At 35.7% G+C, this 14,448-nt stretch overlaps 1 protein-coding gene across 1 annotated transcript in view; it reads right to left on the minus strand.

Annotated features, from left to right (window-relative positions):
• CDK13 (cyclin-dependent kinase 13) overlaps positions 1 to 14,448 on the minus strand; it is a 166,060-nt gene that overhangs the window by 109,018 nt on the left and 42,594 nt on the right. Inside the window, exons 5-6 of the mRNA XM_006887619.1 lie at positions 13,895 to 14,034; positions 11,928 to 12,098 (exon numbers count right to left, since the gene is read on the minus strand). Of these exons, the coding sequence (XP_006887681.1) occupies positions 11,928 to 12,098; positions 13,895 to 14,034 (311 nt within the window). The remainder of the gene's footprint in view (positions 1 to 11,927; positions 12,099 to 13,894; positions 14,035 to 14,448) is intronic.

Below are 14,448 nucleotides of genomic sequence, written 5' to 3' on the forward strand. Positions count from 1 at the left end.
TGCTTGGAAAGGTGGAGAGATAGCAAAAGAGGAAAAGACCCTTAACCAGGTGGATTGACACAATCACTGTAGCAATGGGCTTGAGTATGTCAGAGATTATAATGATGGCAGAGGAAAGGGCAGGGTTTAGATCTGTTGTTCATAAAGTTGCTAATGCGTCGTACTCAACAGCACCTAACAAGATGCCAACACAATTCAAAGGCATTGATCCTTCTTCAATCATCCTTACTCAATCTTCAAATTTCAGATACATAGGAAAGAACTGAAAACACCCTGTCATAGGACAGGAACACCTCAGTCTTTGACAGCCTTGCTCTTTAACACGTTGATGACATCCTTCACAGCAGATTTTCTCCAATGCCACATGTCTTTTGATTTCTTGACCGCTGCTCCAACAGTTCACATAAATGATCTTCGACAACATCAGTATTTTTTCCTCCATCTATCATAATGTTGCCTTCTGGTACAGTGATGAGGATTTGTTTTCTTGATATTGAAATGTAAATCACATTGAAGCTGTAGTCTTTGATGTTCTTTATTAAGTCCTTCAAACCTTACATATTTTCTGCAATGTTATGCCATCAGCATAATTTTGAAGACCATTGATAAATCTGTCTCAAATTCTGATGTTACAGTTCTAGAATTCAGCTTCTCGAATTATTTGCTCAGCATACAAATACTAAAACAGTATAGGGTGAAGGGATACAACCTTGAAGCACATCTTTTCTGATTTTAAACCATGTGTGTTCCTTTGTTCTGACAACTGCGTCTTGGTATATATGTAGGATTTACATGAGCACAATTAAGTACTCTAGGATTTTCATTCTTCTCAATATGATCAATAATTTGCTTTGATTCCTACTGTCAATGCTTGTTGTGTACAGTCAATAAAACACACGTAAACATCTTTCTGGTATTTTGTGCCTTCAGCCAAGATCCATGTGACATGAAAAACCACTACCTTTCATTCTACTTCTCAATCCAGAGAGAATTTCTGGCAGTGCCCTACTGATGCACTATGCCAGCTGTTTATCGAGATGAGATTTTACTTGTATGTAAAATTAGTAATACTGTTCAATAATTTCCTCACTCTGTTCAATCACTTTTTTGGAATGGGAACAACCAGGGATCCCTTCATTTTTTGGCAAGGTAATGTTTTCCAAATTTCTTAGCATAGACCGGTGATTCTATGGGCTTCATTTGTTTTATTAAAACAGCTCAATTGGTATTCTATAAATTCCTGGAGTTTTTTTTTTTTTTTTTTTTTTTTGTTCAACGCAGTTTATACTTCTTCATTTATTATCACTGGTTCTTGACCACACGTTACTTCCTGAAATGGATCAGTGTCTACAAATTAAAATTTTGGTACAGTGGCATTGTATATTCATCTTCTTTTGATGCTCCTTGTATCATTTAATATTTTGTCCATGAATCCTTCAGTATTACAGCTCAAGGCTTCAATGTGTTTTTCTGTTCTTTCAGCTTGAGAATGATATTACTTGTAAAATAATATAATGTTATTACTGGAGAAACAGGGTTCTGCAGCCTGCTACTTTAAAAAAAAAATATTCATGTGCATGCATACAACAAATAGGTGTAAGCTTCCCAAAGCTGTCTCTATTTTGTTAGAAGCTACTGGGGCTTTTATAGGGGAAACAAGGGCAATAAGTGAGAATTCCCACACTATCTTCTCTTGTCTAGATGTCCAGGCCTGTTAATAATTCCAGGCAAGCAAATCCTGCCTTGTCAAATACCAGAAAGGAGAGTAAATCCCAGATGCAGAATGCAGATTTTTAAAGGGAGTACAAAGAAAAGACAAGTAAATTCTTTTAAGCTGAGTAAATGGGTAAGAAAACGTGAAAATGTCAATTACTTTTGAAAAGCTTAAGAGGAAGACAAGGAAAGAAAACTTCCTTTTAAAGCCTTATGGACATAAGTAGTAGTTTTACTTCAAGCTTAAGAGTACGGTGAAAAGTTAGTATTTATTAATTGGGAAATTCCTATTATTGCATCAAATGAGAGCCTGGCTTTCACCTAAGGCCATCAAAAATGCTACGTTAAACGGCCAGAGGTTATTTAGTTAAAGAAAAGCTAGTTTCCCACTACTATATAAGTATTAGAAGGTGTCAGATTTTTACCTTACCAGCAGTTGAAATATTTTTCTATTTTTCTCAAGCTGGCCTTTGAAATCTTCTGTTTAACACTGTTAACTTCAGCATTTTTTCCTGTTTTGGTTTCTCTTCATTCTAACGCATGTTTCAGAGTCTCTTCTGACACACATTTGGGTCTTTTCTCTCCTTTCTGTCTTTGTAAATGACCTTTTGCTTTCTTCTTGGATATTATCACTCTACAAATCATTTACTCTTTGGTGATGAGTGTTCGTTAAATGTATCAAATCTATTGTTTAGATGGGTTTTTAAATTCAGTAGGAATAGACTCCTATTCTGGTTCTTATGGACTTGTTTCAATTTTCTTCAGATTTAATTTGACCCTGTGTGTGTTAATTGATGATCCTGACCCCCAATTAGCCCCTGGCATTGTTTTTACATCTAGTATTAAGCTTCTCTATCCCTTCTTCTCACAGATATGATCATTCTGATTCCTATTTATTTCATCAGATGAGGTCTAAGTGCACAGTTGTCATTTACGGTTTTTCCAAAAGGCATTTGGAGATATTATGTTAAAAAATTATTGTACAAATATGTTATTCTCCAGCCTTCTTTCTATTACCAAGGCCATTCTTTTTTATCTAGCAGCTCTTCTTTATTTCCTACTTTTGCATTCTAGTCCCTATGTATCTTGATTGCATGTTTGCTCAATTTCAGATGGTAAAAACGGGTAGAAATCCTCTATTTCTTCATCATTGCCTTTAGTGGTTTGTGTATCTGAATAACAGCTGGCACTATTTTTCAACATGAAGAAATAATATATTAGCTTCCTCAGAGAGAGTTCAAAGCCACACAGCAATTTAACAGCTTTTAGGTTACAACAGTATTTTAGGTTACAGGCCCTAAATGGTGACAATGCTACAGCCAGTTCTTTGCTATCATCATACCTCAATAATCATGAACTGTCACACAGAATTCTAACTCTGATCACTGATATTTTTTCCGCTTAAGTCTTTTACAAATGTTATTCAATGTGTATGTTAATGCTTTTCAACATATTTTAAAATGTCATTTAAAATGTTTTCACTCACAATACTTTCAAATTCATCACTGTTTTTATGTTGCTTTCTATAGCAAAACCCTGTTTGGGAAGACTTTAAAAGTACCTTAATACCACTGATAATAAAAAGAAAAAATTAAGTAGCAGAAACATACAGCTATCGCCCTAATCAGCACTCACAACATCCACATTCTGTCTCTACTTCCTTTCAGGAACTATGGATGCTCTATGCACCTGTGAATATACCTTGCTGAAAAACCACTGTTAACAAAGCAAATCTTAATGATGGTTTACATACAATATTTTTGGGACAACTAAAACCAATTTCCTTTTTTGCGTCAATGAGGGCATTTTTTAAAAGGAGCTATTGCTTCTTTCTAACAGAGTCCATTCTTAAGGGGGCAAGGATGAGGTCTATTTTATGATGTATTTATTTCATAGCTTCCTGTTAGACCCTTTGAAGCCTAGCCTAGGGCAAGAGTGAAATGATTTACCATTCTCTTAGAATAACTACATCTCCCTTTCCCTTAAACTCCCCAAATTTTCCTTTGCAATTATGATCACTTCTTGGACAGTTCAAACATAGTCTTGACCCATGTCAACCCACAGATGGCTGATCTTCTAGTAAAAGGCACTGTGTACAAAATACAGATAGACACTGAGACTTCAAGAACTTACACTAACACTACACTTGCACTAAGAGTTTTTCCAGAAACAAGGGAGGCAGTAGTTCTCGGTTTTGTAGAGTCAAGCTGTAGACTAAAATTCAGCAAAGACTTTGACACCAGGAATGTGAGATTTATTTTAGGACATGTACCTGGCATGATCCTTAGTTTTAAGTGCAAACTTATCCTTTCCTAAAGTTTATTGGCTTGTTCAATCTGAGAGTCTTTTAAAGGTGTTTTTAAAAGATCTCCCACAGGGAAATATCACAACAGCTTAACACTGATCTATTTCAGAAAGAATCAAATCCAATGTTTTTCCAACATGGTGTATACTTTTCAGGACCTTCAAATTTGCAATTTCACAGGCATCATAAATTAAGTAACTTGAGATCCTGCGTTTGAACGATCACATTCAGCTTGAACATCACTTTTTGTTTCGTGTCTTTGGGAGTCACTGAGGGCCAGAGTCATTAGTACGCTTTCGAGAAAAACCCTTTGTCCCAAGACACTCAGAGAGTCATTTGTGACCTGAGGGAGTAGCTCCTTTGCTCCAACTAAATGACAAAGAGTCTGAGAGGGTAGAAATGCCAGTTCCACCAGCAGCGACAACCACCTCAGTTCCTTCCTCAGGAACCCTGACCACACTCATTGGGACTAGGTTATCCTGTCAGGGAAGCATGTGGCTATCAATGGCCATTGGTCCTCAGCCATGCTCAGAGTCCATGGAAGAAGACTTCCCCAGCGGGGATCAAGTCTGCAAATGTGGCTACCTGATTGCCCTTGTCACTCAGGACAAGTACTTTGTGATGGTGGCCAAGAACAAGTGGAGCAGGAGAGCTGGTACTTGCTACACAGTCACCTCATCCTCGGGAGCAAGCGCCGCCACCGCCTCCACTGCCGTGGTACAAGGGGCACGCATCCACTAACTCTGATAATGTTCTCAAGTCAGAGAATTTTACCTTCTCTTTATTTCTAGACTATACAACTGCTTCTGCTTTTTGCATCTCTCACAGCATGCTACTGAGTTTCTTTCTTTTCTGTACTTGCTATTTCCCTCTTTTCCATGTAGGAGGCCTAATCCAAATCAATCTGGGAGCCGATTTTCCCTCCATTTCTGGTGGTTCATCTGTTAATCACAGCTACTTAAATGTGACTCTTTCTGTTCTTCTTGACAACTTCTACTATTAATGATTAAGGAATGCTACTAAGCATTCAGAAAAAAGTTCAAGGTCTGGATCAGCACTATTCCTAATGTATAATCATAAAATGACATTTCCCTAGAGGAAAAAACAACTTGTTTCTTCCAATACCAAAGCCCTAATTTATAAACAACTGTTCCATCAAAAATGAATTTTTCAGCCACTTGTATGTAAGTCATCATACGACTTGTATGTAAGTCTCTTGTGTGTGGCTTACGTCAAATGGCATGACAATAGCATTTAAATACCAGCAGGGTTACACACAAAGTACAAGTTTCAGTAAAGCTTCCAAAAGCTATCCACTTCAGAAATAACAGAAGACTGAAAATCTTTAACAGCAAAATGCTATCTGGTATAGTGCCAGAAGATGAGGCTCTCAGGTTGGAAGGTACTTAAAATATGGGAAATAGCTGCCTCCTTAAAGTCATGTTTATCTTAATAACCTGGATGGAATAAAGGTTTTAGCCAAGGAAAGATCTCCAGTTGTTGATACAGCCCAACTCAAAATGAGGAGAAAAGACTGCAAATATCTATTAACAATCAGAACACTGAATATATGAAGAATAGATTTTGGAAAATTCTAAGTTGCATAAAGCTGAAATGAGACATAAAAAAGATCAACATCCTAGGCATCAGTGAAGTAAAATGAACCTATACTCTGGGAAAGACAAATTGAAGAGGAATGATGTCACATTCATTGTCAAAAGGAGTATTTCAAGATCTTGGAGAGGAAGACCTTCGATGAGATGGACTGATTCAATGACTGGGGTAAAGGGGGGTAGGTGTGTCAGAGAAAGTAAGATTGGCAGAGGACAAAGCCGGGTTTAGGGCTGTTGTACACAAGGTCAATGTGAGTCACAGGTGACTCGATGGCACATAACAATATTCAAGTACAATGCTGTCAGTGATTGGTAAGATTCAAACAAAGATTTGTAAAGATGACTATTATTTACATTTACGCACAAATCACTAAAGGCTACATAAGAAACTGAAGATTTCTACCAACTTATGCAATATGAAGTTGATGAAATTTCCTATCAAGGTAACTTTTTATGATTGCATTCCAATCATAACTAGTGACTGGAATAGAAGTTAAAAACAAAGAAGAAATATTAGTGATTAGAAAATAAGGTACTGGTAACAAGTTCAGAGATCATATGCTCTATACATCAGTACTTACTCATTACAAATATCTTTGGGGAAAAAACCCAATACAACCAACTATAAATTACACACACACACAGACACAGAGAGACTTCTCCAGACAAAATACACAGGAGTCAAATCGGCATCATCTGTGGAAAGAGTTGGCAGAACAGTTTAATAGCATCAGTGAAAACAAGTGTGGGGCTGACAATAAATTAGGAATTGAATTACACATAAATAAGTTGAAGCTGAAGCTGCAGAAAATTAAAACAACTCCATGAGAACCAGAATACGATGCCGAGTATGTTATTGTTAGGTGCTGTTGCATTGAATACAACTCATCGTGACTCTATGATCAGTGGATCTGAGTCATGTCCTATCCTTAACATCGTCATCTCTCTGACACACCTGAACCCACTGCTAGTTACTGTGTCTATATATCTTGTTGACGGTCTTCCTCTTTTCACTAACCCTAGACCTTTCCAAACATGATGTCTCTTTCCTAGGAACAGGTCCTTTTAAGAACATGTCCATTGTAAATGAGACAAAGCTTCACCATTAACTTGCCTGTAAGGAGTACTCTCACTGAACTTTTCTCCAAGACATCTGTGTGCAATTTTGTCAGTCCATGGGCTTATTCAGTATTCTCCTCCAACACCACAACTTAAAGGCATTAATTTTTCTTCTGTCATCCTTACTAATTGTCCAGGTTTGATGTACAGCAAATAACTGAAAAGACCATTGTCTAAGGCTGGCACATCTTACTCTTTAAACTAACATTACTACTACTCAGTATTGTGGAGAGCAGACATTTTTTTGTTTGAATGTATAGAATCATTAAGTATAAAAAGGCACTTCTTACCATTCTCACTCATCTCTTACTTTCTTATTGATTCCTCTTCCTTTAACTCTGATACTTTTACCTGGATCATCTGGTGAACATTTACACATTTATGTTCATTAAGCTCTAAATGTCAACACATAGTGCTAACTAAAGGCCTCTGTGACCCAGAGACAGAAATTCTTAATTAAGATTATGATACCTTTAAATGCTTTATTTGACATTAATTAAATATAAATAAGACATCTTCTTACATCCTCTACTGAGTATGTAAGATTATAATCATAAAAGGTTTATTTTGTTATTCTGAATTAGAATTCAATCTGTTTTAGAAATATTTTTCTTCTCAATTCAGCTCAATGAGCAGTTAATAAACACACATCTGAGAAACACAGAGGGGGGGGGAAGAGATGTTTATGTAGGGAGTCTTTATGTCATCAACTAGAATGACAAAATTTTGCCCAATCAACAACTTATTCATTGCAAATACATTTTATAAGAAATATAAAAGCAGGGTATACACAAGGCTTTCACCTGATGGTATGCATAGGAATCAGACAGATTTAACATCTGTGGAAAGAATCACTGGAGAAGCTCAGTATCAGCTGTGAAAACTAGACCAGGTAATGATTACAGAACAGACCACCAACTACTCACATGCAAGTTAAAGCTGAAGCTTAGGAAAATTAAATCAAGTCCATAGGAACCAAAGTTTGACCTTGAGTCTACCCCACCTCAATTTCAAAACCATCTCAGGAACAGATCTGAGGCCTTGGACATTAATGAGCAAAGACCTGATGAGCTGTGGGACGATACCAAGAATATCATCCAGGAAGAATGCAAAAGGTCACTACAAAAACAGAGGAGGCAAAAACATATCAAGATGGATGTCAGAAGAAACTCTAAATATTGCACTGGAGTGCCAAGAAGCCAAAGCAAAGGGAAGAAATCAAGACAGAAGGCAGTACAGAAAGACAAAGTAAAGTATTACAATGAAATGTGCAAGGAGCTGGAGTCAGAAAATCAAGGGCCAAACTCGTTCAGCATTTCTTAAGCTGAAGGAACAGACAAATAAATCCAAACCTCGAGTTTCAATACTTAAGGATGCTTTGGGAAGAATATTAAAAGATCCTGGAAGCATTAGAAGAAGATATAAAGAGTATACAGAGTCATGGTACAAAAAAGAATTGGTAGACACAGAAGGATTTCATGAAACATACAAGCAAAAGTCTGTAGTGAGGAAATAGTTCAAGCTGCTCTGAAAGAATAGGCAAAAAACAAGGCCCCAGGAATTGATGGCATACCGACTGACATATTTCAACAAACAGGCGCTGCCCTGGATGTGCTCATCAAGTTGTGCCAAGAAATCTGAAGGACGACCACCAGGCCAGGCCAACTGACTAGAAGAGCTCTATATTTGTTCCCATTCCAAAGAAAGGTGATCCGACAGAGTGCGGAAATTATCGAACAATATCATTAATATTACATGCAAGCAAGACTCTGCTGAAGATTATCCAAAAATGAATGGAACAGCACATAAACAGAGAACTGCCTGAAGTCAGGCTGGATTTAGAAGAGGCTATGGCACTAGGGATATTATAACTAATGTCAGATGGATCTTGGCTGAAAGCAGAGAGTACCAGAGGAATGTTTTATCTGTGTTTCATTGACTATGAAAAGGCATTTGACTGTGTGGATCACAACAAACTGTGGATGACACTGAGAAGAATGGGAATCCCAGAACACTTGACTGTGCTTATGTGAAACCTGTACTTAGAACAGGAGACAATCATCAGAGAAAAGGAAACACTGTATGGTTCAAAACTGGGAAGGGTGTACGTCAAGGATGGGTCTTAATCTCCCTATCTTTTCAATCTATATGCAGAACAGATTATATGGGAGGCTAGGCTTTATGAGGAGAAGTGTGGCATCAGGATTGGAGGTAGACTCATCAATAATCTGCATTATGCAGATGACAAAACGCTGCTTGCTTAAACTGAGGAGGACCTCAAGTGCTTACTGTAGAAGATCAAGGACTGCAGCCTTCAATATGGACTGAAGCTCAACATCAAGAAAACAAAAGATTCTCTTTGATTTGCATCTCACATCTTTATTTTTTATTTATGTGACTTTAATTTATCTCTATTACCTGATTCTTAGTTCTTCTAGTGCGATGCTAAGAATGTTGATAAGAGACATCCTTTTCTCATTCCCATTTCCAGAGGAAAGGCTCTCAGCTTTTCTCCATTGAGTATAATTGGTATCCACTGGTTTTGCATAAAGCCCTTAACTATATTGAAAAATTTCCCTTCTAATAATATTTTGCTAAGAATTTTTAAAAGAAAAAGTTGTTGGATTATATCACATGCCTTATCTCCATCAATAGATATCATTACGTATTTCTTTTCCTTTGTTTTATTTATGTGGCAAATGACAGTGACTTTCTAATGTTGAACTATCCTTGTAATCTTGGTTTAAATGTCACTGGATTATGACATATGATCTTATTTTTCATAAATTGCTTAAGTCTTTTGGCAAAAAAAAAAGAGATTCTCACCATTGGGCTAATTGGCAGCACCATGGTAAATGGTGATGGGATTGAGATTGCTGACAGCTTCCGTTTGCTCAGCTCTACAAACAACACTCTTGGCACCAGCTGCCAAGAAATTAAAAGATGTACTGAGATGGGAAAGTCTGTTGTCAGAGACGTCTTCAAACTACTGAAGAGCAATGATGTCAGTCTGGAGACTGAGGTGGGCGTGATATATGCATGGTCTTTGCAATCACTTGTTATGCATCAGAGAGCTGGACAATGACTAAGGATGAATGAAGGAGAGTTGGTGTCTTTGAGCTGTGGTGATGGAGAAGAGTACTGAATAAACCATGGACTGCTATACAAGAACAAACAAGTTCATCCTGGAGAAGGCGGAGCCAGGCAAGGATTCTGAAGCTTCATCTGACATACTTAGGACATGTTGCAAGGAGGGAGCAATCCTTAGAGAGAGGGATGTCATGCTTGGGAGGGTACAGGGACAGCGCAGGAGAGGAAGACCCTTGATGAAATGGATTGATTCAGTCACTGAGTTAATGGAGAGAGGTATGTCAGAGACAGTAAGATTGACAAGGGATGGAACAGGGTTTAGGGCTGTCGCACATAGGGTCGTTATGAGCCACAGTTGACTCGACGGCACATAAAAACAACTCAGAAGAAGAAAATTTTTATGTTATAGAAAGAATATTTAAAATTAATTTTGAGAAAGAATACCATATTAGAAAAAATGAGTAACAATCATAAACCAGTTGGATGGATAGACAGATAAAGAAATAAAAACCACCTATAAGGTTAAGATATGGCAAGAGATTACCCATCTTTCTCCCAACCATCATAGCTGGTAGATTTGAACAGTATGTTATACATGCCACCAGGGCTGCTTCTCAATTTCCATTGTAATATAAAATGAAAAGATACTATTTAGGCCTATCAAAATGCCAAAGAATATCCATCAGATTCTCTGCTGGAGAAGGAGGGGCAATCTCCTATGCCAGTCGGATCTGATTCAACTGTACACAGCAAGGAAAAGAAAAAAAAATGTCAAGGATTAAATAAAATCACCATTGTAGCTCCAAAGTTCCTCTCCAGTTTCATCTTGTATAAACTTTTCCAATACAAACAAACCTCTCAATCTACTTGATTTCCAACAAAACACAAACTGATTGTGTTTTGTCATATGCAAACCTTATGAATACCAACTACTGTTTGGTCTTACATAGGTATCTTGAGTTTATGGGGAAAAAAATTGCAGCTGCAATTTTGATAAAGTCAGTGTTGACTCTGTAGCTGTATCAGTTTAACGGTGTCATTTTAATATTACCATATTTGTATGCAAATATGTATCACCACTTATGATTATTGGCGAATTGCATGAACTACTATTTTTACAAATGCTGTACTTTTCTCAGTATGATGTTGTGGAAAAAAATTAAAAACCATATAGCACATGTACACAGATACTTGCAAGGAGGAAACAGCTATAAACTATCAGAGAAGTTCAATTTGATTAAAAATAAATTACGTATTCTGATTTATGAAGATGAGATCTTTCCCATTTATTTAATTTTTTTCATAATGTTAAGTAGCTTTGACAGTATAAGAATTGTTAATTTTATCCCAAAGTATTTTACTCTTTTAAGGCTATTAGAAAGATTTTATTTCATTGTTCATGGATAGTGCACAGATAAAAATTAGGTTTTGTATACTGTTCTTGTCATGCCACCTTATGGCCCTATGAACAATGGATCTAAACCTTGCCCTGTGTTTTGCGATCATCATCTCTGATATACTTGAGCCCACTGTTACACTCACCATTGCAATCCATCTTGTTGAGGGTCTTCTTCGCTTTCACTGATCCTCCACCTATCAAAGCATTAATGTCTGTCTTCCCCAAGGACTGGCCCCTCCAACAACACACTCAAAATATGTGTGACAAAGTTAGTAGTTGTACTATTTGTTAGAGGACCCTTCAGGAGATTTTTAGCCTATATACCTTTGAAGACTATTTTTAATAACATATATGCCTATTACAAAGTTTCCTTGTATACTAAACCATTGTGTAGAGTAAAAATAATCAACTAGCAACTGTTTTTCAATCACAAAAATTGAAGAAAATAATACATTGATGGGCAAAAACCCCAATAGCACTAGAGAGTATTTCATATATAATAGTAACTCAAAAAAAACACTTAATAAAAAAAAATCTTAAATTGTATCTTAAAATGGAAATTTTATTATTATTAGGGCAACAGCCTTTATAACAGATTACTATTCATATGGTCAGTGTCTATAGCAAATTTCAAGTTAGAAACATCATTAACACAAAGAAAATTGGTCATTTCAACACATGCACATACCTTTGTCCTTCTTAAAATCCAAAGCATCTTCTTTATCTGTTACTATTTCCTTCATATTAATAATACTCTGGTGGGTGAGCTGCCGAAGAATTTTAATTTCTCGAATTGCTGTAATTGGAAAGCCTTCCTTTTCATTATCTAGACGTACCTTTTTTAAGGCTACCATTTCTCCTATTAAAAAATTAAATAAAATCCCATTACCAACAAGTTGTATGACTTTATTCTTAATTTCAAATATTTAATTCATAATTTATGTTCCAACATCGTCAAGATTATATAAAATGTAGTTTCATTTACAATATTCCAAATGATATTTGAAGTTCAAAAAAATTACATGTTTGTTTAAATCAAGTATGAACAATTTATCTAAATCAAGGAATTTGAAATAACTGTTAAAAAGAATGATGCAAGTCAGATGCATTGCTATTTTTATGCTCTCAAAGATAGTTAAGTAAAAAGAGATACTGAAATTATATTAAACTGCCATTATATTTTCTAAAACAGGAGAAGTGTAAATATACACACCTGATTATGTATGCATAAAAGTTTTCTGGACAAATGGAATATTGTACACTGGGAAAATAAGAAACTGTATTCAATCACCCTGCCCAAAGCTGTTCAGTTAGCTAGTAAGTCAAACTGGGATTCAAAACCAGATATAGCTACCTCAAAGGAATGTGATCTTCTCATTATGTCTTGTAATTTAGCTATGAGTGAATTTTGTATCAGACAAAATCCGTACATTATTTTGTGTGAATAAATTACACACAAAAATAAAATTCTGCCAAAAGAAAAAACTTTAACAAAGATATCTTCATTCTATTACTTTCAAGAAAAAAATACTATGCTTGTAAATATCCCAAAAGGAGGTATTTATCTTTTTAGAGCTCTGGTGCCCTAGTGGCAAGAAGCTGTGCTTCAATCTCAAAGGAGGTATTTATCTTTTTAGTCATCAAAACCTATTTCACTCATATTTAATGAAGTCTTTTTATACTACGTTTCCTTGTCTTAAAACCATTTTAAGAGTTATAATTTAATCTTTTCATAATCCAAAATCACTCCAAATATTAATATTCTTTGCTCTATTGTCTCCAAATGTTTCTAGGAAAAAGAATGTCTCCACTACAGTAAATGGCTTCAAATACCTGTGCCATTTTAATCCACTGGCTTATTTTAACAAGGAAGTATGATTAAAGACTGCCTCTATTCAATATCTACTGAAGTGTATAACTTCTGCATGTAGCTTATGACAAAGTTACTTTATCCTCTAATGCATAAACGAGGTTCTTCATAACATTCTTAAAAGATGAAGTTGCTAAACTTGGCTTTCAAGAAAAGAGACAATTTCCTAAGGGGACAAAAGTAATTTCAACAAATTTTAAGTGTAAAAGATTTCAAATTAATTAAAAAAAAAGTTGACTAAGAGATGTAATCTCCCCAGTAAATGTTTACCATTAATTACTTACATTGTAAGAATTCTTCACAGTAAAATAAATATACATATAAATCCCATCATACAACACATAACAAATACTAAAGGATGACACACATAACCAAAGATATAAAAAAGTAATTTAAAGCCAAAGTGTGACAGAATTAAAATTTTTGTTTTTTGAAACTTTTTTACATTCTTAGGTATACTTTTTAAAATAAATAATAATTTTCTCTCTTTTATATTGGTTTGTTTACAAAGTTCTCATTTCCTTTACCCACGTGTCCCTCTCCCCATCAAATTGTGCAAACCTATGATTATCCCCTGGCCATCCTCACCCCTCTGGTTCTTATCCCCCCTTTTTATTCTCATACTCATTTTACTAGTTCTTTTTCTGTATTTCTACAAAGACTGTATACATTATTTTTCACACCAGATCTTTCCCATTTAACTGTCCGACCCTATGTAAATTCTTAGGTATACTTTGGAAGAAAAACACAAAACAAATGAAGTACATTCCACATGGCATTCTTACCAGTGTCTTTATCCCTGGCCTTGTAAACTTGTCCATAGGTACCTTCTCCAATAATTCCAATGATATCAAATTTATCCACACAGCGTTTTCCCCAGTCAATGTCTTTTTCTTTGATTTCGCCAAAGCGAGGCCCACATATTCTATTAAATACAATTCTGAAGTTTTTATACACAAATTAAATAACAACCCTATATTCATCTTTCTGCCAATTCTTAACCCCTTATTTTTTCCCTCATCCTTGAATATATGTGATTATCCATGACAAATTACACTGTGCATATTTATTGTATCATAAAAGTAATGGTATTTTTCCAGGTTGACTATGTTTGGCAGACTATAACTTAACTGAGAAAGAAAGTAAGACAAGCTTATATGAAGCAGCGTAAACAGAAAATGCCAAAGTTCTATAAGCAACCTCCAAAAAGTAAATTCACTCTGTGTGTGTGTGTGTGTGTGTGTCAACATGTGTACATACATATGTTATATATATACATACACACACACACACACACACACACACACACACGCCCCTCCCTATGTTCTTATAAAAAAAC

Source organism: Elephantulus edwardii, unplaced genomic scaffold, assembly GCF_000299155.1.
Source record: "Elephantulus edwardii isolate Elephantulus edwardi_28Jun2011 unplaced genomic scaffold, EleEdw1.0 scaffold00059, whole genome shotgun sequence".
Lineage (NCBI taxonomy): Eukaryota > Metazoa > Chordata > Mammalia > Macroscelidea > Macroscelididae > Elephantulus > Elephantulus edwardii.